Here is a 24244-nt window from a genome sequence, read left to right as displayed (position 1 = left end):
AGCCAGATCCAGCAGCCAGAGCCCGGGATGGGATGTTATGGCACAATGTGAGGGGGGAACATTGAGTCTCCTGGAGCTGAGCAGCGTCCCGGCATTAAGAGCGGAGGTAGATGGTGAAGGGATGAGATGGAGTGATTGGAACCGGCCCCGCTGGGTCCCCCTGCCAAGTGTGAACCTGCGGGGCGGAGCCGTGCTGGAGTATTCATGGGGCTTCCCTCGAGTAAACAGCATTAAAAATACATTGATTGATGGAGTACCAGCCATCAGCTGCGCCTTATGGGCTGCGGGAGTGTGTAAAGAAGAGAAGATCCTTTTCAAGCTGCGGGTGGGAGGTGTCCCCGTCCTGCAGGCAGCAGCCAGCTGTCATCAGCAGCAAGGAATGAGATGGAAAACCAGGCGCTGCTGTTTGACCTTCACTCCGGGTGCGCTGCCATCCAAAGGGGCGGCCCGGCACGGGGCTCTGGGGCTGTTCCCCTGCCCCATGGCTGCAGATGGGCTGATAAGCAGCAGTTATGTGCTGGTCCTTCAACAGCCTTGGGCCGCTCCGGGTGCTCCTCACGGAGGAGCTTTGGGGGGAGGAGGGGACGGCAGCTGGGAGACGGGCTGGGAGCTGAAACAAGGAGCTGAAACAAGGAGCCCCTTCAACGCGCCCTGAGCTCCGCGGTGCGCACGGCGCGGGCAGGGAAACACGAGCTGCTGGGAGCAGCAGAGTCTGTGTGTGCGGTGCTGGGATGGTGAGCGGGGCTGCGGAGCGGAGCCGGCCCCTTGTATGGCACCTGGGCTGTCACTGATCCCTCCCTGCTCCTTTCCGCAGGGTCCGGATGCAGCCGAGCACCATCCCCACGACGTGCCCGGCGCTGGAGGTGATGCACGGAGCTGTGAGAGCCCCAGAGCAGAGCTGAGGATGGGGCACGGTGAGTTGTGTGGGGAGGAAGGGACGGACCCTGCCCGGCTCTCAGCCCCTGCAGAACCCACGGCTTCAATGCATCAGCTCGGAGCAAAGGGTTGGAGGGTCCCAGGCGTAGGGGCACAGGGACCGGGGGATGTATCCAGGGGACGGAGGTGTGAGGGATGGATGGGGCTGCGTTCATCTCTTTGTTTCCTAAAGATTCTGCCGCTGCATCAACGGAAACCGTCTGCACCACCTGGAGGCTGCTGCTGCTGCTGGGGGCCGTGGGGCTGCTGTTGGCAGCGGTGGCCGGGGCCTGGCTGCTGGGTCAGTGCCTGCACAACAGCCCCGGCTCCCTGCCCGGCTCCTGCCCCGCTGCACCCCTCACCCACCGCTCTCCTCTCCCATAGGGCAGCACCTCGGGGGTCCAGAGCCGCACCAGGGCTTGGCCAAACCACAGGCATTAGATCCGGTGACAGCGTGCAGAGAGGGCGAGGAGGAGGAGCCTGTGGTCCGCGGGGCGCCTGGAGGAGGTTTTCCCCTTCCCACTGCCCCGCTGAGCCTGAGATACTCCTGGATAGTGAATCTGATGAACCTCCTGCTTAGCTCAGCTGCATGCCGCAATGGTTGCACTTTGCTTTTGCATCTCCCTGTGTTCCTTAGCAGCAGTGCGCGGCGTGCTCCTACCTTTGCATGTGCCCTCCTTGAGAACGCTTCAGAAGCTTTGTGAGCAGTTTATCGTTCCCTACAAATCGCTTTGGAGCTTGTTTTGCTGCGGGGAGGTGATGTCGGTGCCGTCAGTGTCTTTCAGGATCCAGGCAGGTTCCTCCCTGCTGGCGGTGCGGCCGCAGGGCCGGTCCCGGTGGCTGCTGGTCTGCAACGAGCGCTGGAGACCCGCGATGGGCACCCGGCTGTGCCGGCAGCTCGGGGCGCTCAGGTGGGTGCGGGTGGGATGGGGGCAGAGCAGCGGCCCGACCCTCCGCGCGCCGCCGCTGTTGGTTCCGCAGAGCGATGCATCAGAAGGGGGTGAACCTGACGGACGTGAGGGTGGAGGACGGGCAGGAGTTCGCCCAGGTGGGGTCCAGCCTGGAGGACGCGTGGCAGATCCGGTACGGGCGGGTCGTGGGGCCGCGCTGGTGCAAAGCGCTGCCTTCACCCGCAGCTCCGTGACCCGCTCCATGACCCGCTCCCCACGCACAGGAGCGGCTGCGAGTCGGGCCGTGTCGTGGCGCTGCAGTGCTCAGGTGGGTGCCCCCTCTTTGCATCACCCGTGACCTCCGGGCCCTCGTGCCCGCTGAGCCCGCTCCTCCTGCAGCCTGCGGGCAGCGCTCTGCGCCCGGGAGCCGCGTGGTGGGGGGGGTGGATGCTGCCCCCGGGCGCTGGCCATGGCAGGTGAGTGTCAGCCACGGCTCCCGGCACCGCTGCGGCGGCTCCGTGCTGGCACCGCGATGGATCGTCACCGCCGCCCATTGCGTGCACAGGTACCGGCTGCCCCGAGCACGGGGGGCTCAGGGTCTGAGCTGGGGGCTCCGGGCTGCCCTGGGGGCTCTTCTGTGTCCCCTCAGCTACCGGCGGAGCGCGTCGGGCTGGATGGTTCGTGCTGGTGTCACTCGCGGCTCAGCCAAGCAGGAGGCCGGGCTGCCCGTGGAGAGGGTTATTTCTCACCCGCTGTACAACGATAACAGCATGGACTACGACATCGCGCTGATGAAGCTGAGAGTTCCCTTGAATTTCTCAGGTAAGGCGCTGATGTGAGGCACCCTCAGCCTCTCCTGGCATCTGGTGGGAAGCAGTGTGCACAGGAGCCAACCTGGGCCCAACGCATCCGCTCACCACCAGACACCATTGGAGCTCTGTGCCTGCTGCCCTCCCATCAGGACCTGCTCCCTGGCACGCCGTGCTGGGTGTCGGGCTGGGGCTACACCAGGCCCGACCAGGGTAAGCCTCATCCCTGCTCCTCCCTGCCAGCCCTTCCTGTGCTTCTGCCACTGCTGCTCCCTCCTCTTGTTGCCCCACAAGTCCCTCAGTGCGACCCCATCTCCCTCCTCTTCCAACCCCTCCTGCTCACTACCATCACGTTCCCCTCTTGGCTTCTCCCTCCCTCCCCAGCACAGCTCACCGAGATGCTGAAGGAAGCCCTGGTGCCCTTGATCAGCACCCAGAGGTGCAACAGCTCGTGCATGTACGCAGGAGAGCTCACGGCCAGGATGCTGTGTGCCGGGTACCCGCAGGGCAAGATCGATGCCTGCCAGGTGACGTGGGGCTGCAGCAGGAGCACAGCGGGGCGGCCATGGGGCTGATTGTGCTGTGCTCACATCCCTGCTCTGCTGCAGGGTGACAGCGGGGGCCCCTTGGTCTGCCAGGACGAGCTGGCGTGGCGCTTGGTGGGCATCGTCAGCTGGGGACGGGGCTGCGCTGAACCCAACCACCCCGGGGTTTATACCAACGTGGCTCAGCTCCTGCCCTGGATCTACCACATCACCGAGGTATGGCTGCAAACAGCAGCACAGCTCCAGTTCCAGCTGTGTGTGTTGCAGAGAAGCCCCACTGTTGTTAGCACCCTGCCCTCACCCCAATTGCTTTCTCTTTGCCTAGATCTACTAGAAGCAAGGAGGAACCTCCCATAGAGACACACAGCCCAATGCTCATCTAAGTGAAGAAAAGGCCGGGTCTAATTAATTCCCACTGTTCCTACAACCCCTAAAAGAACAGCCCCGGACAGCACCACATGGCCAGTATAAATAGTTTATTAAAGAAAATAGCAAACTGCATTTCTGTGAATGACACGGGAGAAGAGGCATTTGCTCTTTGTTTCTTACTGATTGCTCTATGTGTGAAAGGACAAGGGCTCCCCAGGGGTGCGGGAACGTTCTGAGCCCTTGGCTGAATTGCTTAGAGGGGAAATAATACACAAGTAAAAAGGAGAAGCTGCAGGTCCAAGTGATGCCTGCCATCCCTGCAGGCTGGATGCAGTGTGAGCTGCTGAATTCTGCAGCCATGGGCAGGAATGCAAAGAGAAATCAGATTGAAATCCAAAGGATACAATGGTATTACAATATTTAGCTCTCTAAGTTTGGTCTGCAAGCATCACATGGTTGGAAACAGTTTGTGTGCAGCAAGTGGTGCATCATGGCCTCGGGGTGATGGTTCAATAACAGCTATTGATGAGTTTTCCAATTAAAATAAGTGTGTGTTTCTCAAAGTGTGGCCTTCTGTGAAATAAAAGCCAATGTTACGAGTGCACGTTTAGTTCCCTTCTTATGTTATTTACATTCTCAAAAGGAAAGAAAAGTTACTACTGCAAAGACAAGAGATGCCAGACCTGCTGCTTCATAGACAAGGGGACAGGAAGGAGCAGAGCTGGCTCTCATAGCCGGCAGTGAGACTGAAGATGCAAAGTCAGGCTTAGGATATTTGCAATGAGGAAGAAAGCCATGAGGAATCTTACCTCTTGTGCAAAACACTGACCTGGTAAACAGCTGACATGGAATGAGGGCTCCTCTTCCCCCCCCACCTCCAGTTTCACTCTGCAGGGAAACCCGAGCAGAACAGGTGGGGAAGAGCAAAATTTGGCACCTGAGCATCCTTAGGAGACCAAACGCTGCCACCAACGCTGGGTCTCATCTGTATTCTGCAGGGACACGAGGTAAGAGACAAAGGGGCTACATGTCCCCTGATGTAAAACTGCATAGGTAAGAAAGATTGATGAGTGAGAAGTAGAAATCCCTCTGCAAGCCCCCCAGGCAAAGAAGCTTGAGATGATGTACAGCACTGCATGACAGCCCCATCTGCCAGCAACAATCATCCTCAGAGAGAAGCTGGAGAGAAGACTTGATTTCTTTGCCTATGCTGGGCTTACAGGAGGATGAAATCCAAGATGGGGTTTAACAAACACCACAGAAAGCATCTCCTCTTTACCCGGTACACACACCAGCTGAAAGCAAAACCTGGGATCTGTGCGTACCTCCAGGGAGGAAATAGCATTTTCAAGCCCAAATTCCACCTGCCTGGCAGATGGAGCAGAAGCTGTCAGTGTTTAAGTGCTGTTCACCTTTGATTTCCTGGTCTGAGACTCACAGAGCCAAACCGTTTGCCTTAAATACAGGGAGATAAGAAACCTCTCCCTTAGTCAAGCCCATATCCAATGCTATGCTTTTTATAGTCCAGTAAAAGGGTCAAATCTGAAAGAAACAGTTAAAAGATTCAGTTCACTGTCACTTTATCAGAGGAGTTAACAGAGCTATTTGATCTTGGCCAGTGCTGCTGCTCTCCTGTCTGTGTTCTGGAACAAAGCTCGGATCAGACTCTTCACTTCTGCTGGGGAGAACTCAGCTGCAAGAGGTCCCTTCCCATCTGCCCACCTACGAGGGAGAAAAAGCTTTGGTTAACAAAACCACATGGCAACCTCGCATTAAAACCAACCTCTGGGGCATTCACATCAAGCCACAGCAGTTCTCCAGCTCCTATAATGAATGCTTAAAGCAGAGTGAAATGCATCAAGCATTTACAAAGACGGAATGGTACTAAGTCTGGAAGCAAAAACAAGTTAATTGCCCATCAGCTGCATGCAACCCGAGTCCAGAATCATTTAATTAGGTATTGAGAGCAGACTTTTCAGTTTAGCCTGCAGATACCCACTGATCTACTATTTCTTGGAGGTTGGCCTGCAGGATGATCATCAGCTCTTTGAACGTCATCCATTTCTGCACATAGACTGGAACCTCCTCTTGGTATTTCTTGTTTTCTTCTTCTTCGGGCAGTGGAGTGAAAACTTGAGGTCCTTCCTCCACCATGATCCTACAGAGCGAGTACAGCCTATCTGCATCTTCTGCAGAGATATCCTAGAATTGAACAGAGAATAACCTAGAATTGATCAAGTTGTTAACAGAAGAGAAGCGTGGTTTTGGATCACCAAACAGGAAGTGAAATGAAGGAAAAAACCAATTAAAACCCCAAAATGGGGCTGTGTGCATGAAGGCAAAAAGGCTTTGGGTTGCATTTAATGTTCTCAAGCAAGGCAGCTATTTAATCAAGTTCTCTGCAGTGAACTCAGAACAAGGACTGTGCTTCTCAAGAGCAGATTCACAGCGAGGCAGAGCGGTTATGAAGGTCTGATTGGTTTACAAGGAAACTGGCAGGTAATACCAGCAATAAGAAAGAAAGCAAAGCTTTTTGGCAGGCACAGCATAAGAAAGAATCCCAGCTGCTGAAGGAAAACAAGCCCTGTTCACTTTACTGACAGCAGAAGGGCCCTTCAAGATGTAGACTAAAACTGGCTCCCATAAAACCTCAGCTTGTAAAGAGCTTCTGGAGGTCATAAATGCAACCTCTTTAGACCTTGCTTGGCACATCCATATGATGCAGTTACCTCCAGGGCAGCAATCCTAGTGATGATTTCAGATAGCGCTGTGTTCAATAAGGTGCCCATGGCCTTGCAGTACACGTTGACTGGAAGGACATCTTGCCAGACTTTCCCCAACCTTTTCAACTGATGCAATACCTGGGATGTAACAGCCACGTGTTATCAACATGTTATCAAGAAGATTGTTAAGAGAAGCACAAAATGATAAGGATACTGCACTGAAGTATCACAGCCAGCAGATGTTCCTTAAAAGAAAGCAACGTCTTCAGTTTGCACTGCAGCTTATCAGAAAGGTGACAGCTTTTCCTTGAACAAGGAAGCTCCCTACGTATGTACTACAGAAAAACATGGTGATTAAGAAACTGCTGTCTTGGTGCAAGCAGAACTTAAACTCAGCATCCCACAAAACGAGGCACAGCCCAAGGGCAGCATCCACAGGCAACAGCACGTCCCACTACAGCTCTGCTTTGCCTACCTGCCTTATGGCTTTGTTTGCTGCAGAGTAATTTTCCTCATCATCCATATTTGAGAAGTTCCTGGCACTTGACAGCCTCTCTAGGATTTCTCCTTTCTGCACTCGCATCTGGGCCAGAAAACACTCCATCCCTTTAGGAGCAAAAAGAAGCAATTAAGCCATTATTCATTTGCTCTGCTGATGCTGATTTAGAGACTGCAATAATAAAACCACCACGATGTTTTCTTTTTAATAGAAATTTACAGTCTCCAATCATTCTCGCAGAGCCAATTCAGGCCTGGCCACTGCATTTAATGAGCTCCTGCACAACTTGCATTGCTGCAGCACTCTGGGAAAGTGCTGAGCAGCAGAGCTCACTGTGGATGGCAGGTTCCTGTTAAACTAATAGCAGCTTATCTCAGAACTTGCTTCCAAAGAACAACCTAAAGAAAGTGTGGCAGGAGTCAGCAGCAGATCCCCAATATCTGAGTGGCACAGCACCTCACTGGATAACAGTCTGCTCTTGGAACATGCACCAAACAAGGTGAGCCCTGTTTAAATAGCCCTGTTTAAACAGCTGTACTGCTTAGGGCCAGGAGCTCCATCAGACCCACCAAGATTTCCTTGCCTAAAACTCATAAATAACAGCCAACTATTTGAGTCAGCAGATACATTCTAAATCATTCAGCAGCACACACTGGTATTAACCACCACATCATCCATCAAGGCACTTCAATGCTGAAATGTAAAATTACCAAGTCTCCTAAAGCCAGGTACCAGGTCTACAAAAGTAGCTGCTCCATCACACAGGATGTTGGTCAGGCGGTACTGGAACTGATGTCCCATGGTGAGCAAGTGGTGAGCAATGTACATGCAGTTGTTGTGATGGATGGCTGCGAGCTGGGGTAGTTTCTGAAGGTTCTCTCTGTCTCAGGAAGAAGAGAACGGAAGAAATGGATGTATTTAGGCCTGGCTCTGTTAAACTGACATACAGACACTGCAAAAACAGTCTGACTTTAGAGAGATGTTGCAAGTAATTCACAGCAAGCAATGCTTGATAAAGCCACCAGCTGGAAGAGAAGTATACTTTGAATCCTCGCTGCTGCTCTTTCCTACAGGGAAAGCAATATGAAAGATCTTAAAGGTCAAAGCCAAGGGGGAGGGCTCTGTTCTAGTTAATAGATATGATGTTAGTTAATGGATATGATAGAGGTTTATAAGATCCAGTTTAAAAGACTTAGTTATATACTGAAGATGTGACTTGTGCTCCCACCCATGTAAGGGCCAGCAGGCACAGAATCCATCTCATTCATTCCAAGATATATTAAAAACCATTTCCTTGGTTGTAAGACCGCCAGTGTAGAAACTCTCGAGCAAATAATTTGCAACAGATATGATTTACTAATGGACTAAAAGCATCAGCTTCTTCCCACTCACTCCTCAGTAACTTCTGGATGTGTTGGATAAGAGATTGAGTGGGATGGTTCCAACAGCACAGCCCTGACTGCAAAGCAGGCCTTAAGTAATGCACATCACACACTTACTTGTGGTATGTTGGCACTACATCATAAAACAGCTGGAATATATTCCGCACTGAGTAGAAGAGCTGGATGCAGCTACAAAGAAAATAAGGTTCCCGTCAGTTTGTCTGAGGAATCAATATCTTGTGTGTGCCAAGTGACCCCTGCCCCTCCCTTACAGCAAAGTTTTATTAGTGGTGAAGCACATTCTCCTTAATGAACAAGCTGTCAAAATCACTGAGGGGATGGCAATAAAGGCTGCATCCCCGGCAGTTCACAAAGGCTTCTCACAAGAGCTGGGATGACCTTGTAAGTTCAGCGTGGAAGAGATGAGCTTCAGACCACATGTCAGAACAGAGATATGTGAAACCCTACAAACAAAGGGAGCAGTGTCCCTTCTCCCAGTAGGTATGCAAACGTGCTCAGCCCTCTGCCACAGTACAGTGCAGGGCATTCAGCACCTGGGAAACTCTCCCTCTTCAGGGTTTTGGACTCAGTTTGTAAAACTGGCTGCAAGCAGCTTCTCAGAACATTCCACTGTTTTCTTTCAAGAGCCCTGACTGATGCAGAGCTGGAGTTTTTTGCTTGAAAAAGAGAGCAAGAACTCACCTCAGAACATTAGGGTGCCATCCCTTATTAGGTTGGAACAAAAGAAATGGCTTTTATCTTTTTCAACAACAGAAACAGGACACATGGTAAAGCATTGCAGTGAACACAGCTGTAGCATTTCTCCCAAACAAAAGACTGAAGCTGGGAACTGCCCTGTGCAAAGCACGGAGTCACCGTGCTGTCACTGCTGCAATAGCTCAAATATGGCAAAACCCACCTGAATGCTCCCTGAAACATAAAGTCTGGAAGGGATGCAGCCTTAAGCCAAAACACAGCATAACTTTAATTATTAATCCTAATCTTTAAGTACCCTCTGCTCTTACGAATTTCTTCTCATCTATTAGCAGGTGCTTAGTGTTGCCAAATACAATATATATCTGACTCCCAGAAGTTACAGGCTGAGATACGATTCCTACCACTGATCTGTGCTGGCTGTAGTCTCCAACAGTGTCTGATAAGCCAGCTCCATCAGCTTCTCCACTGAGGCACTGATGCGACACGTGGGCAATGAAAACGTGTATTTGCTCAGCTTCGAGTCATTCTCCAAATGGACCATCTTGTTAGGAAGATGTTTAGAAGTCTTTTGCATTTTAACATGATCTCCAGACCCAGGATCAGGAAGTTTTGGTAGTGTTACACAGGAATCAGGTGTGATCTAAGGGAAAACAAAATAAAACCACATTTAGAGCCCAGATAAAGGAGGTTAGAAAACACTGATTTCAACCTCATGGCAAGCATTAAGCTGCAGAAACCCCCTGAGAATGCTGGAGGCCTCATGGCTTATGAATGCCACAGGAGACCATGTAGATCCCCTTCAGGATGGTGCAGCAGCAGTACCTTTACAGTATCGTGTATTTCTGAGGTCATCAAGTTTCTGGCTGCCACAATCACATCCTGGCATTTCTTGTTAGCAAAGTGGGAGTTGACGTTCCGGGCGTATTTCAGTAAATCTGTTGCGTCTCCTTTCAAGAACTTCATTTTCTTCAAGGCTTTTTCAAACTCCTCTGTGGATTTAATCACCTGAAAAGAGCAGACACACGTTCTCCATTGATACTTGTGGACTGCAAGTTTCCTAAAATCAAATAACAAAATTAAAGCTGGATATAACTTCTTCCACTCAGCTGGAAGTAAAGGATAAAACCTGGCTGCAAAGAGCCTAACAGCTCTCAGCACTCTTCTGGAATAAGCTGGCTCAGTTGGAGGTCATGATCACACAGTAACAGCCTTTTGGCTCCAGCTTTCTGTTGAAGATGGTCATGTGGTATTTCCACTACGTACATCTGAAAGATTTGAAGACCTACCTCTATATACTGCTCTAATTTGCTGCTGTTGGATGGGATTGAATTCACTAGACAGTTCTGAATGAGGCAGTCTGACAGCTCTTCCCATATCATATCACCCAGCAGTTCTGCCAGCGTAACTCTGCACTCCTTCTTATCTTCCACGCACTGCTCAACAGGCACATCTGAATTGAAGAGAACAGAAGTGGGTTTTAATATACCTGCTCCCTGGACCAGACCCTTCACCTGTTCATTCAATTCTTTCTGTCTTTTAAAAGAGCACTTCAACTGTTCCACAATTGCATAATGAAGATATTCTACATATCCAAACCACATGCAGTTCTGATCAATAGATATATGAATTTATGTTATTTTCTAGCATTAAAAGCTGCTTAAATCTAGCAGACAACTGCTTAACAAACAGCTATTCAAGAGAGCTTCCACTCCAATTACAAGAACAAGGTGTTGATTGGCAACTCAGACTAAGGCCAAAAGGGAGAGACAACTTACTCAGCAGGTATTTGTGGAGAACTTCGAGAATAAACTTTATCTTGTCAAAAACCTCCGCAGGAGAGGAATGATCCAAGTCAGGCTTCTCAGACCTGAACTTTAGGATGACCACATCTGACTGCTCTTCTATGAATGGCTGAAGAAACGGGTATGAAATCAGTGGCTTGAGGATGTATTTCAGCAACAACTTGCCTGAGAAATTAAGTAAATACATAAATGGATGGTTTCAAACAGCAGGAGACAGGCATGTTTATTTCCAGTGAGGTCCAACCTATTTTGGATGCAGAGATTCTCCACATGAAGTGAAAAAAGCACCACCTGGATTAGCTGTACCAGAGAATGCTCATGAGGCAAAAAACACTGGGTCTGGTTTCACTAAAGAACCATTTAACCTATCCAAAACACATGGAGACCCAGCAAAGAGCAGCATCTTTAATACGAAGCAGAGAACAACAGACAAAGCCAGGTCTGCCTTACCAAAAGTTTTCAGCTTGGTGCGCAGTTCTCCAAGGACAGCAAATGCCTGAAGCACAGAAGCAACAGGTGGGCCTGCAATCTCTTCCTCTTTTGATGGCAGTGTGCATAAGTGCAATTCTGAATGTATCACTGACTCTGGGCCGATGGTTTCTAAAGGAAAGGAAGAAACATCTCTCTGGTAGAGCACGTTCTGAGATGCAGCAGATCTGAGGAGCTACTGCAGTTCTCAGCTGGTGGCTAAAGCAATATTCTACCTCTTGCTAATACAAAACGTGGCTCCTGTAATAGAGCTTTAGAAGTGAGTAATGAGCACCTCGTGTCACCACGCAGGACAACGGAACCAGAATCAGTCCCTTATTAGAACTGTGAGTACCTTTAGAAGGAGGAAGCTTCCACACAGCCAGTTTCTGCCATTCCTCTCCTAAATGATAGAGCATGTTTTGTGTCTGCACCGTCAGCTCCGTGCTCAGCGCTTTCAGGATCTTCAGCTCAAAGCCCTTGCGGGATTCCAGCATTTTCAGGCTGCTCCGTGCCTGGTAGGAAAGGTCAAACAGATCCCATGGGTAACTGCAGGCCTTGTGAAACCTACTGGCAGTATTCCTGCACAATTCTGTCATATGTTTAAGAAATCATGATCACCTTTTCCAGTTGTTGAGCTGCTTCGATGTACCTCTTCTCCAGCAGTGCAGTGTTGTACTCTTTAAGAGCTGTGTCAAACTGCAACAACCAAAGAGGATTATATATAACCATGCTATCAGACCACAGGATTAATAACAGTGTGGGTAGAGACAGAGGAGCTGCAGTTGGCTGTTCAAAAGAGAAGCCCAGAACAGGCAGAGCAGCAGAATACTCAATGACTTGGAGCTGCACTCCCACATCCCCTCCTCACCTCCTGCAGCTTCTTCAGGATGCTCAGAACCAGCGTGTCCTGCTCCAGCTGCTGCTTCAGCTCACTGAACTCAGCCACAGCGACGTTCAGGTCCCGCTGAACCTAAAACACAAAACTTCTCACTTCAGTTCCAGCAGCCAAACGTTAGCAGGTAGATTTCCACCTAATGGTGACAAAAGCATGAAAGAGAAAATGGTTTGTTACCAGGATCATGTGGATGCCCCATCCTTGGAGGTGTTCAAGACCAGGTTGGACGGGGCCCTGGGCAACCTGATCTAGTAAATGTGTATGTTTGGTGGTCCTGCTAGGCAGGGGGGTTGGAACTACATGATCCTTGAGGTCCCTTCCAATCCGGGTCATTCTGTGATTCTGTGATCATGGCTTGGGTTGGAAGGGACCTTAAAGGCCATCTGGTTCCATTCCCTGCTGTGGGCTGCCTGCCACCCAGTGGTTGAGGGAGGAGGATGGGAGGGTGGTGTTAGCAGCACACCTGCTGTGCTACATGATAATGGCCATGTCTGTAAGTTCTATGGCCGTCCATCACGCTGTCGGCCTTATAAGCAGCAGAAGCCCCAACAAGCTGCTTCTTTTTATGTACATTAGAGGTGTTTTAATGGCGTGGGATGGAGGCGTGGTATCCAAAGGCTGTCAGATGGAGCCCTGTGGCAGTGCTCAGCCCACATCATGGGCTGCTCCTCTGCTATGTGTCATCCAAAGGAACACTACGGGTGACGCCCTCTGTAAACACCGGGGCTGTGGGGGATGGGGGGGGGGTCACACAGTTTGGGGTTAAACCAAGAGGAAATGGATAAAGTGATGACCTCGTTCTCCACGCCGGCCCTCAGCAGGTCGATGCTCCGGCACAGCCCGTCCACTCTGGCCACCAGCTCCTCTGCGCTCTGCATCCCGGGCAGGAACTCGCTGTATTTCTTGGTGATCATGGTGCACACCTCGCCCTGTGGAGACACCACCGTCACCGTCACACACACCGACATCGCCCCGCCGCTCACCCCGCAGCCCCGCAGCCCTGCAGCCCTGCCTTCAGCTCCTCCACACGGCGGGACAGCCGCCCGATGCGGGTGCCCAGATCCTCCTTGTCCAGGCGGCCCGAGTTGGCCAACACCGCGGCCACCAACGAGCCCGCGCCCGCCGCCATCTTCCGTCCCGCCGCCCCGCGGCACCACGGGAACAGCGACCGGCACCGCGGCGGATGGCGGCCGGGAGGGGACACAACAGTGCGGGAACGGCTCCGCCACCGTGTGCCTTAATGGGGATGGGTGCGGATGGAAGGGACCTAAAGGCCGCTCCGTGCAGTGCACAGGGACACCCACAGCTCCAGCAGTGCTCAGAGCCCCGTCCAGCCTGACCTTGGCTGTGTGCAGGGACGGGGCACCACCGCCTCTCTGGGCAACCTGTGCCAGTGCCTCACCGCCCTCAGCGCCAAACCTTCTTCCTTATCTCCAGTCTCAGTCTCCCCTCTTGCAGTCTGAAGCCATTTCACCTTCTCCCATCACACAGACACCACTGCAGAGTCTGTCCCTTCCTTCTCACATCCCCTTTAGATACTCACAGGCCTCCCTCAGCTCTCCCTGCAGCCCCTCTTCTCCATGCTGCACAGCCCCAGCTCTCAGCCTGTCCTCGCAGGGAGGGCTTCCATCCCTGGCCCCATTTCTGTGTCCCTCCTCTGGACACACTAACAGCTCCACGTCTCCACCTGTGGCCGCAGTGCTCCATGTGAGCTGCCACAGCACGGAGCTGCAGCCCAGGTTTCTATGCAATAAGGGCACACCTTCCCCCATGCCCCCCTGTGTGTGTTGTGGTGATGCTGTCGTTGCAGGGAGGCCTCAGCCCTGTTTCCGCTGCCTGACGAAGCTCCGCTCTCCACCATCAGATCTCTCCCCGCCTCCTCTCCCCTGAGCAGCACAGAGTCGCCATCACTCACCATGTGGAAGGGACGGGCCCTGGGCACCTGGCTGCTGCTCGCCAGCATGGCTGTGGCCAAGTTGGGCGTCCATGGTAAGTCCCAAAGGCATTGGGTGCTGCCCACTGACACGGGGGATGTGGGGATGACAAAGGGGCCAATGAAGCAGTTCTGTGCTTTCTAGTGCATGGTTTTCCCTAGGAATGTTTGTTCCCCCTTTCACCCTTCACATTTCCTTTTGCTTTGCTGTTTGTGTTTTGCTCCTGACTTTGTTTTTAAGAGAAAGGTTTCACTCAGGATACAACTTAATGCGATGCTTCTACAGCAGCCATCTCTATGAAGGGCACTCAGGAGCTCTGCGCCACTGTGAGGGCTGAGAATGCAGCCATGAAACTCTGCTCTCCTTTATTTTACAGGAGCGAAAATAACTGTGAAAGAAGCCAGTGGGAAGGTGTTCCTGCAGTGTGATGCAAGCAAAGAAGAGCAAAAGAAAGGAATCAAATGGCAGAAAGATGGGGAGGATTTGGGAAACACGACACAGCTAGACTTGGGTGCAATTTACGATGATCCCAGAGGCACCTATAAGTGTTTGTCGGATGATAGAGAACTCGCCACTCTCCAGGTGCACTATCGAAGTGAGTGAAGCTCAATTTCTAGATCCAGATTCCAGATCTGGATCACACATGCAAACCAAGCTTAATCTCTGCTCTCTGCTGTCCTGAGAGTAGAGCCTGCCTGAGCTGGCAGAGCAATTTGGGCTCATATGTAGAGACAGCCACTGGGGTTGGAGGCCAGGGGCAGGTTGCTGGTCCCGATCGTGCTCTCAGTCTTTGTGTTCTTTATGTTTCCAGTGTGCCAGAATTGCATAGAAGTGGATGCTCCCACCATCTCAGGGATTGTGGTCGCGGATGTTGTTGCCACTGTCTTCCTGGCAATTGCTGTGTATTGCATCACAGGGCAAGATAAGGGACGCTTGTCACGAGGTGAGGGGAGAGCCTGCTGGCTGCACACGGGTGGGGACAGGGAGTGCCTGGGTGCTTTTGGGCTGCATGGTACCTGGGGACTTCCATCACTGTGTGTAGCTCAGTAACTGTGTGACACAGGCACCAGCCAGCTGCCAGCTTGTCTATGGCAGCCCTGGGAGGGATCGGTCTGTGCACCCTTTATGCCCCTTCCTGGGAGAAGCCATCAAACATACAGTGCTCTCCAAAACATCATCCCCAGGACAGCAGCTTTCTGCCCTATCTCCTAGAGGAAGTCAAAACAGCCATTTGGGTTTATTTGCCAATGCTCGCCACATTGCCCATGGTTCCTCCTGATCTTTGACAACAATCTTTCTTTCTTTAGATTCTGACAGGCAGAACCTGATAGCCAATGACCAGCTCTACCAGGTGAGCAGGTGGTTATATTCCTTTGCGTACATACATGGGTGCCAGCAGCTCCACTTGGCTGCAATGACATGGCCACTATGGCAAAGCTGCTGGGGAAGTGGAATGTGGGGCTGTCACTCTCTGCTAGGAGGTGGTTCACAGCTGCCTCCCTTTGAGTGACCTGTGGGATGGTGCAGGCTCAGCTGCCCTCTGCCTGTTCCTCTCTGGGGTTGTTAAGCTTGAGGGGGTTGGAGGGAGCTTGCCAAAAGCTTGGCAAAAGGGGGTCTTGGCCAGCTTCCCCCACAAGGCTGGATAGACACAGTTGTAGCTTGCCCTGCCTTTTTTCCTCTCTAGCCCCTTGGTGAGCGGAATGATGGACAGTACAGCCAGCTGGCAACTGCCAAGGCCCGCAAGTGAAGTAGGAAGGCACTGGGGCCAGTGACTCCTTCACAAGATGAAACCATAGCCAGTGCCAAAGAACACCAGCACCCTGCCCTGGCGCTGCTTTGTGAACTTGCTGATGGCAGAAGACAGTGTGGGTTTTTGCCTGGAGAGCCCTCCAGCTCCCTGCCAGGACGGGCTGCTTGTAACACTCTGCTCTCTCCATGATGCGTTGTATTTCTGTATTCCTCTCATTAAAGACGATCTTATTCTATAGCCTCCCTGCTCTATCAGTTGTGTTAAGGCCTGGGGAGCCGTGCAATCACTGGAGGAGGTGTGCACTGCCTGCGATCTGCTGGATCCCTGCAGAGCTCTGAGGTTTCTACCTGCTCTCATAAGACACTTCTGCCAGTGCAGGTGGGCACCCACATCTGTGCCACCCCTGTGTGCCCTGATCCAAATGGCATCCAGATCCACTGCTGAAGGTGAAGCTCGGGGACCTTGTGAAGGGAGAAGCTCGCTGCTCCTGGCTCATTTAACTCCACTCTGGGGATCAGGGCCACCAGTGTGGTTCACAGCAACACTCAGCAGAGCTGACTTGTGGGATGACTGGTCAAAATCAGAGGCTGACTGCAACCAGCATCAGCTTAGCAGTTTGAAACCTCGGAAACCAGGTCATCTTATGTGCCAGTTGCACACACCTGTAGGTTTTGTTTTTCTCCTTTTCTAAGAATCTTTGTGCTAAGAATCTAAGGCTTTAGAGAGCAGTAGGCTGCAAATGTGACTCAGTGCTTTAATGCAAGTTCCAAAAGGGTTTGTGCTCAATTCAGTTTCACAGTCAGTGAGAGCTGGTCTCCAATCTGCCATATGTGGCACAGATAACAACACATAGGCTGTGTAAAGCTGTGGGTGCAGCTCACGTGCCCTTTCAGGGGTCTCCATGTGTTCAGCCTTACAGACAGTGAGCAACAAAGTGACCCATTTTCCTGTGCTGTCAGCTGTTTGTACAGTATTTTACTCTTCACATCTTAGTGGCTTTTCCCCTCCAAACTGCTCAGGAGCAGCATTTCCAGCTAGTCTGTATTGTGGGAGGATCCTTAGCACCTCAAGATGCAGAAATGCTTCTGTAGCACTGCTAAGCTCAGAGGGATGTTGTCACTGGATGTGTGCTGATTCCACTGAGGTAAGGACAGAGTGAGGTGGCACTGGTTGAGGCAAACACAAGGCAGACATGCAGCCCCATAGATGGTAGATGCACCAGGGCACAACTTGAAGCAAAATTTAGTTGTGCTTCTCATATCCCACATGTGGCCATGGTCTATATGGCTGAGCACTTCCTTGGGCAGCGCTGGTATGTTGGGGACGAGGACATGACCCAGAGTGGATTCAGAGCATCTGGGGGTAAGTGCTGGCTGGGTCTTGCAATCTCTCTCTTAGACATTTAGGGCTTTGTATGGTAAAGCTTCTGTACTGCCTTTAAAACCACATCCTGCAGGGTATGTATAGCAGTCTGAAGCACAATCCTTGCTAAGGCGTTCATCTCCCTTGTGCTGAAACTCAAGCTAAACCACCCACAACCCCCACCACTGCTGCTGTTTCCTCTCTTCAGAGCTGTTGCTTTGCAGAGCAACAGAAATGTGGCTTGCTCAGTCTTAGACCAGAAATGTTTCCATGCATCAAAGCACCTCTTGGGCCTTTCTCCTTTCGTTACTACCAGTCCCACTGTGCTGCTTTGGAAACTGCAGCTTTTCAAATCATGCAGCAGAGAGCTGCTATGTGTTTGGGGCCAGCCCCACTCCCAGCTCCTCTTCATCCTTGCGCTGAGGCTGAGCTCTCCAAGTCATGGCAGTGCATTTCTATGTAGGTCTCTCCCCCCAGGCCCACAGAAGCACAGCCTCACTCTATTCCTGAGCTGGGAATTCAACACAAATTCTTTAACAGAAGAAAGAAAACAAACAAAAAAACCCACAAGGAATCTTTTCCGCTGCATATCTGGGGATGCTGGCTCTCATTTTATTAATATATTACAATTTGGAAATGTATATATATACATATAAAAAGCTGAAACAGACATTTAGCAAAGTAGCCTGACATCTTTCTAATAGAACCCAAGCAGAGCTCACACTCAGCCAACCACTTAAATCTCCTAATAGGTTTTTGGGTGACTTGGGAGAGCAGGACAACATCAGAAGCAAATCCCTCTGAGAAGGACCCTCATTTCATGCACCAGCTGCCCAGGGGGCAAAATTAGCAGTGCACTTGTGCAGGCACTTGTGCCAGAAAATGAAATTGGAGGGAAAGTCAGAGCGTGAAACTGAAGCAGAGAGAGAGGTTAGGAGGTTAGCAACCATGGGTGAGGCTCCAGGCCTTGAGTGAGAAGGAAAACTTCTCTGTCAATGGGCTTGAAGATTTCTTAGCCCTATTGTCGACTGAAGGAACACCGCAGAGTGGCACAGCATAGGGCAGCAGGACGCCTGTCCTGTTTACCTGCTTGGCTGACCCCAAAGCACCTGAGCCTCAGTGGGTCTGCAGAGAGCCAGCAGCAAGCTAGCCAGAAGCACTCAGTTCTTCTGCTTCTGTTTTCCACCCAGCCTGCTATCTGGGGGAATTTCAGAAGCCCCTGTGTTCCAGGCCTGCATACACTTCTCGTTGGCCTTTCCTGATGGGCTGTGGAAACAGAAGAGACGTTAGGTCAGGGATCCTCCTTAACACACCCTCCAAGACTCCAGGCTCTTAGTCCATAAAGTACTCAGAGAAAACCACAACAGAGAGACCAGGAACAAAGTGCTGCTTTGGCAATGAGCAGTCTGCAGGAAACTGCATTTCTGCCCCTGACTCCCCATGTCATCAGAGAGAAGGGCCTCCACCCTCCCCACCATTTTCCTCCACACCCTGCAGAGCTTGGAAGAGGACTGGATGTTACATCAAAGGAGAAAAGCAGGACAAATGCTACAGATCCCCAGCCATGGCCATCCCTACCTAACCAGCAAAGAGAGGTGGAAAAAATGCAGGTATTCCATACCTCGTAGTCTGGGTTTGGAACAGGGGGAGGACGCTGCATCTTCTGAGCTGCAACAGAGGCAAAGAGGGGTCACCCATGGTTCCTCTAACACAGTATGAGGGGCTTTCACAGAGATGATCCCAGGGTAACACGTACCATGGGTAGGCTCATGTGACTTTGTTACGAGCTCAGAGCTTTTAAAGACCCAACTGCTGCAGCTCGGAGGCCTTATAATCATTTAGGAGGAAATCAGCTTTCTTTTTCAAGAAGAAAACACAAAGGCCCTATGACCACAGGCATCTGCCCCACAGATGGATACCAGATCTATACTCCTCTGGCCTGGCAAGCTGAATAAATGAGAACACATTGCATTTGACCCCCTGATACAGTTATCACCACTAACACTGCCTGAACAAATCTAAAGAGGCATCGTGATGACCCCTCATCACTTTACCCCAGCATTTACTATCCATCAGCCCCACTGCTGGACCACCAAAACAAAGCCTCAGAAGCCAGAAATTTGGATGCAGTGTTTCAGTAAGTCATGATGCATCTTCTGCTTGTGTTCCTGGTTCTGGATCTTTGAACGACTGAGACAGATGTGGTGTTTGCTTCATCACAGCAGCCTGTGAAATGGTTTCCTACAGGCAGGAAGCTCCTGTCACAACATGGCAGCCCATACAGAAGTCAGCCCAGAGCAACAGATGTGGCATAAGGAGTGGGGTCTGGCGAGGCTCTGGGGGCTTGTGGGTGCTCCATTCCTCAGCAAGGACAAGTGCTTAGTTTAGCATGTAGTGCACACTGCAGGGAGAAAACACATCTGAAATGGCTCTTACCTCGTGGCCGACTGCCAGCAGCAGCTCTAGATTGCCCCTTCTTGTTTTTGCTGAAGTAATGGACCAAAATCAGTACCCCCAAGGTGATGAGAAGATCTGCAATGATGATCCCTATCACAGTCAAGGTATCCAGCTCCTCACAGTTTGTGCACACTGCCAGGAAGGAATACAAAGGTGCTCAGAGCCAGGCACGCTGCCTTTGCAGCAGAGGTCAAAGGGAAAAGCCACGTGTCCAAAACATCAGTAAAATGCTTTCTGCTCATTATGTTCGTGTTTGTTACTCATCCACTTAATGCTAGCAGAAAAGATAGAGCTTGGGGTGAGAAGGAGCAAAGAGCAAACAGAAAGGAAGGAAGAAGGCATGGGGCCATTCTATCCCCACTCCGTTTCAGTCTTCAAACAGTTCTGGGGGCTGATGTGTGCACCATCCCTACTCTGCTGCTCTGCATTGCCTGCAATGTAAAACATCTCCTCGACCATTATTGCTCTTCTCATGTCGATCTGCCTTTAACCTCTCCCTACCTATGCTGAATTCTACACAGTGAATGTAAAGCAGCTGCCAAAAGTGCCTCTGCAGAACAACATTCACTCAGCCCATCTCAACATCCACCTCTAAGAGATGTTCACTTTATCTTTAGCCCATGCAGCTTCTCACAGACTTGAGTGCTTTTTCACTCACCTTTGGCATTCAGATACATTGCACGCTGCTTATTATCATTTCCTTGACAAGTCACATTGAGAGGAGAGCTGTCATGATTCTCTATAATGTACTTATTGTCATTTTTTTTTTTCCCAGTTGGCGTCCATTGTATTTCGTCTCCAGAGACGGGACATGTGATTGTCACTGTGGTTCCAGAAATCTCCACTATGAATTCATCTTCGACTTGGGATCAACGAGAAGAGAAACCACAATTACAAGGAGATTCTGACAAGCTTCCGTCTTCCTCCCCACCCCCATGATCCCACCCAATTTGATCTGCTCTACCTTTAATTTAAATATAGAGTATAAACTCTTCTGCATGCATGTTTTCTTTTAGTTTCCACACTGAGCACTTTGCAGTACTAAGCAGTAACCATCCCAGGATGTCATCATAGAATATTCAACTTCATGTCGGACACTGTGGCCACACACCACTGCTACATTAGTTGTTTAAATCAGTCATGAATACAAGTAAGATACACTTACCCTCCTGAGCTTCTGCACCAGCTACAAAAGAAAGAATAACGTGTTAATCAAATTAGCTCTTGATATTATATACCTTTAAGGATCTCTTTTCTGAATTCAGCTTCTTGAGAAAGATCTTCACACTCATATTTGTGCTAAATGAAACACTCTGTTTTCTAAGACAGGATGTTGTTTTGAAGTGAAGCCTTTTTCTTTGGAAGCCATTTTAAACAGACCATGTCTGAGCGGAGGTTGGAATGATTTTAAAGCCCACTTAGAAAATGGTTTCTTGTCAGGAGTACATTCAGCAATTCTGCTTTATTACCGTGGATCAAAGAAATGCTGCTCAGTTCAAACCAGTAACATGGAAAATGCTGCAGTTCCCAAGAGAGCAGAGGATCAGTGCACAGAGTGGAAGCTATACACCACTATCACAAAATGGTTTAAGAAAAGTGCACAGATAAAGTGTAAAAATGAAATAAGAATTTGAAGCTTGGGCCATTACAGTTCACACTGCTGTGGGAGGTAAAGCCTCGTCCTCCAGCTCTTAACTTCAACCTAAATTCCCCTAAATGTTGGTGACCGTGCACTTTAGCGGATCAGCGAGCAAGCAGAAACTGAGTATGGAGCCAAGCCTGAAAGGACTGGATCCTCATTTCTTTGCCCTCTGAGAGGAGCATTCACTCTGGAAGGCAGCAGTGGTTTCAGCAGATGTGGCTGCAGGTCCCAAAGCAGCCGTGCTGCCATGCGTTGTGCCCTGCAGCCCCTCCCCATCCCTGCGGGAGTCCATCCCGCTCCACTCACCCACACACAGCAGGAGGCCCAGGAGGGGCATCTCACACCTCATCCTTGTGCTCCTCCTTCTCTTGCTCTTCTCTCTTGTTCCCGATCAGATTGGCATCACTGCAGCTGGCTGCGGAGGAAGACAACACGTTGGCTCTTCAAGTTCTTGCTTACAAGAAAGAGGCCCAAGAGGTTTTTTTTTGTTCCCAGAACTGTGTATGGCAGTGAATGGAGCAGTGCCAAGGAGACTCACCGTTTCCAGTGAAACCTGCAGGCAGCCCAGAGCACGTGTGATAAGAAAAACCCTTCTCAGGAAGTGTGGAGGCTCAACATGTCTTCATATAACGTCATTGACAGCAAGGGGTGGCTGCTCTGCACCAGCCCAGTTGGAGACCTGCTGCTCAGTTACATACACAAACCTGTGCTAGTTTTACCTTCAGGACCTTCCTAAGAACTTTTCAATGTATTACTGAAGTTCAAACTTCTGCAAGCAGCCCAATGTACTGAGGGAATAAACAGAGGAACCAGACATCATAAAATGATTTGGATTGGAAGGGACCTTAAAGATCTCCTAATTCCGACCCTCTGCAATGGACAGGGACACCTCCCACCAGACCAGGTTGCCCACAGCTCCATCCATGGCCTTGGGCACCTCAGGGATGGGGCACCCACAGCCTCTCCGGGCAGCATTGCCAGACCCTCATTGCCCTCATCATGGAGAATTTCTAACTAATATCCTGTCTAAATCTACCCTGTTCTAGTCAGAGCCATTTCTCCCTGCCCTGTTGCTACACTCATAAAAGCTGACTTTTGAAAGGCTTTCCATGACTCTGGGGATGAAGAACCCGAGTAAAAGTTCGGGTTCCACTAGAGGGGGCTCCTACCCCTCTGTCACTCCCTGCTCTCACCCCAGCCCTCTCCTGCCCTCACTGCAGAGCGCAGCAGAAGGGAACTTTCTCCTTCCCAACCTCCCAAAGATTACCATAGGGCTGGGGCTGTCCCATGCATTGCTCCCAGCAGGGATGCAGACATGCAGAACGCACTGCCTTTCTGTTTTCCTGTGCTTGAAGTATGGCAGAACTGCTCGTACAAAGGGCACAAAGATACAGGGGATTTTTTAGGGTACCTGTCCAAAATAGACACTATATAACCAGACAAAACTTCCTCCTTCCACAAGGGTGCACTTTGTCCTCAGTCTGCCATTCAGATCTCAAGACACTCCTTTTGGGATGGGTGAAGCTGGCTTCCTGCTCCTTGCAAAGAACTTATTTACTCTACATAGCTAATCACATCATGGCTTTTGTTCAATTGATTGAGCTGCTCCCATTACCTTTCAGCCCTTTCTTTTACTAATTTCTGCGTCAAAGCATTACTAATAATGGTGCCTTGGACTTGGCTCTCTTAGCAGTTGGAGTCGGTATGTTTTGAAACAAGAAGCTGAAGGTGAGTAAAAGGTTACAAATAAAGACCAGCACAGACTTTCCTCCCCAGTGCTGGGCATTACACTAATGTAGCCATGAATAATCAGTAATACTGCTGAGTGACCAAAGAGCAGTTGGAGGAGGAAATACACTGGTCCTACATGGGTTACCTGAGGATAAGTTGCTGCTGTGCAGGAAGGAATTAAGAGGTGCCAGCCTGGTCTGTGGGAATACACAAAGCTTATGTGATGCCTTGTCGTAATGAAGCACAACAAAGCACCCGAGTCCTAAATTGGAAATTCCTACAGCTTGACTTCTGGATGAGCCGATTACCTGTAACATAGATGCACTAATCCCTGTGCTGTCGGGGATGCCCCAGGCTTTCAGTGATCAGCATGGAATCGGTGACATCCTGTTGCAAGGGAAAGCCATGAACACCTTCCAGAAACCAGCCGAGTGAGCCTCTATGAGCCAAAACCAAATGACAGGCTGAGAAGGGAGCTGTGGAGTCTTGCTGCTCTAACCACACAATTGTGCTTCTGCCTGAACATGTGTGAGGGAAAGCTGTGCACCTGGATCCACTTGGATCTGAAAATCTAAAGAGGAAATCCTGCTTGATTATATGGAAAATACGAGTTAATGTTGAACATTTTGGTGCTTTCTTAGCACGAGCTGCAAGTTACATGTCCTGGAAGCAGGATGTATTTGAGTTCCTCTGCAGTGAGGAGGGCCAGGTGAGCCTCAAACACCGCTGCAATGGCAACAGTTCAGCTTCTTCCAAATCAAGAAGGACTGGACCTGTCTCTTGCACCTGAGGAAAGAATCTGGTGGTTAAAAATAAGAGCCTGTGCCAATGCTCTTCAAGTTCAGACCTGAGACAACATAACCGAATAGCAATTTGCTCTCCTAGGGCTGTAAGAGACATGCAAACCAGGCACTCCTACCGAACTATAATGCGCTCAGATGGTGCACACACAGTGAGCTCAATGTATCTGAGACATGTCAGTCTTACACGTGATAAAACACCTCATTCCTGCTTCCGTAAGGCTGCAAAGGCAATTAGCACCAGACACAATGAAAATTCATAACCTGGGATGGCTGCTTTGGAAGCTGGCCAAGGATCAGACACAAGCCCAGTCGCAGCCAGTAGCAACTTAAATGCTTTTATATGATTTATGGCCTTTGAATGCAAACATCCTTCTATTGCTAACGCACATGGACAACTCAGTTCCATGCATGAAACGTGCCACTGGGAAAAGGTTTTGTGTCCCAGCTCCTGGTGCCTTCCACAGGTTGGCAGTTCTGTTATCTTTCTGTTTGTTTGTTTGCTTGTTTTTGCTATAGTTTGCAGCTTTTTAATCAAACAAATAGACTTC

At 50.3% G+C, this 24244-nt stretch overlaps 4 protein-coding genes across 10 annotated transcripts; 2 read left to right on the top strand and 2 right to left on the bottom strand.

The window, feature by feature from the left end:
* The first annotated feature begins 24 nt into the window (after window positions 1-24).
* TMPRSS5 (transmembrane serine protease 5) lies at window positions 25-4127 on the top strand. 6 transcript variants are annotated; one of them, XM_032449106.1, is made up of 13 exons: window positions 25-106; window positions 815-914; window positions 1109-1216; window positions 1300-1422; window positions 1691-1826; window positions 1897-1998; window positions 2090-2133; window positions 2205-2370; window positions 2455-2627; window positions 2729-2827; window positions 2999-3141; window positions 3223-3375; window positions 3485-4127. In XM_032449106.1, the coding sequence occupies exons 1-13, from the start codon at window positions 38-40 to the stop codon at window positions 3491-3493; spliced, it is 1425 nt and encodes a 474-aa protein (XP_032304997.1). In that variant the 5' UTR covers window positions 25-37; the 3' UTR covers window positions 3494-4127. The 6 variants fall into 6 exon arrangements, with proteins under 6 accessions (XP_032304997.1, XP_015739355.1, XP_015739354.1 ...); XM_015883869.2 differs by having other exon boundaries at window positions 1691-1998; window positions 2090-2370; XM_015883868.2 differs by having other exon boundaries at window positions 1691-1998; window positions 2090-2627.
* On the bottom strand, window positions 3621-13196 carry ZW10 (zw10 kinetochore protein). The gene is made up of 16 exons (XM_015883866.2): window positions 13030-13196; window positions 12812-12946; window positions 11991-12092; window positions 11741-11818; window positions 11475-11634; window positions 11102-11251; window positions 10625-10816; window positions 10136-10299; window positions 9672-9854; window positions 9251-9489; window positions 8250-8321; window positions 7461-7630; window positions 6727-6857; window positions 6258-6389; window positions 5528-5730; window positions 3621-5250 (listed from the first exon to the last, which is right to left on the bottom strand). Exons 1-16 carry the CDS (start codon window positions 13144-13146, stop codon window positions 5130-5132), a joined length of 2349 nt encoding a protein of 782 aa, XP_015739352.1. The 5' UTR covers window positions 13147-13196; the 3' UTR covers window positions 3621-5129.
* A 126-nt stretch (window positions 13197-13322) lies between these two features.
* Window positions 13323-15938, top strand: LOC107324150 (T-cell surface glycoprotein CD3 gamma chain-like). The gene is made up of 5 exons (XM_015883885.1): window positions 13323-14006; window positions 14328-14546; window positions 14763-14894; window positions 15259-15302; window positions 15636-15938. The coding sequence occupies exons 1-5, from the start codon at window positions 13934-13936 to the stop codon at window positions 15696-15698; spliced, it is 531 nt and encodes a 176-aa protein (XP_015739371.1). The 5' UTR covers window positions 13323-13933; the 3' UTR covers window positions 15699-15938.
* A 1707-nt stretch (window positions 15939-17645) lies between these two features.
* On the bottom strand, window positions 17646-23799 carry CD3E (CD3e molecule). 2 transcript variants are annotated; one of them, XM_015883887.2, is made up of 7 exons: window positions 23202-23799; window positions 21469-21577; window positions 20686-20706; window positions 20179-20382; window positions 19500-19652; window positions 18685-18731; window positions 17646-18329 (listed from the first exon to the last, which is right to left on the bottom strand). In XM_015883887.2, exons 2-7 carry the CDS (start codon window positions 21509-21511, stop codon window positions 18273-18275), a joined length of 525 nt encoding a protein of 174 aa, XP_015739373.1. In that variant the 5' UTR covers window positions 21512-21577; window positions 23202-23799; the 3' UTR covers window positions 17646-18272. The 2 variants fall into 2 exon arrangements, with proteins under 2 accessions (XP_015739373.1, XP_032304999.1); XM_032449108.1 differs by lacking the exon at window positions 23202-23799 and adding an exon at window positions 21701-23164.
* Between the last annotated feature and the right edge of the window lie 445 nt (window positions 23800-24244).

The sequence above is a fragment of the Coturnix japonica genome, chromosome 24, assembly GCF_001577835.2.
Source record: "Coturnix japonica isolate 7356 chromosome 24, Coturnix japonica 2.1, whole genome shotgun sequence".
Classification (NCBI taxonomy): Eukaryota; Metazoa; Chordata; class Aves; order Galliformes; family Phasianidae; genus Coturnix; species Coturnix japonica.
This window is presented reverse-complemented; position numbering and strand designations above follow the sequence as displayed.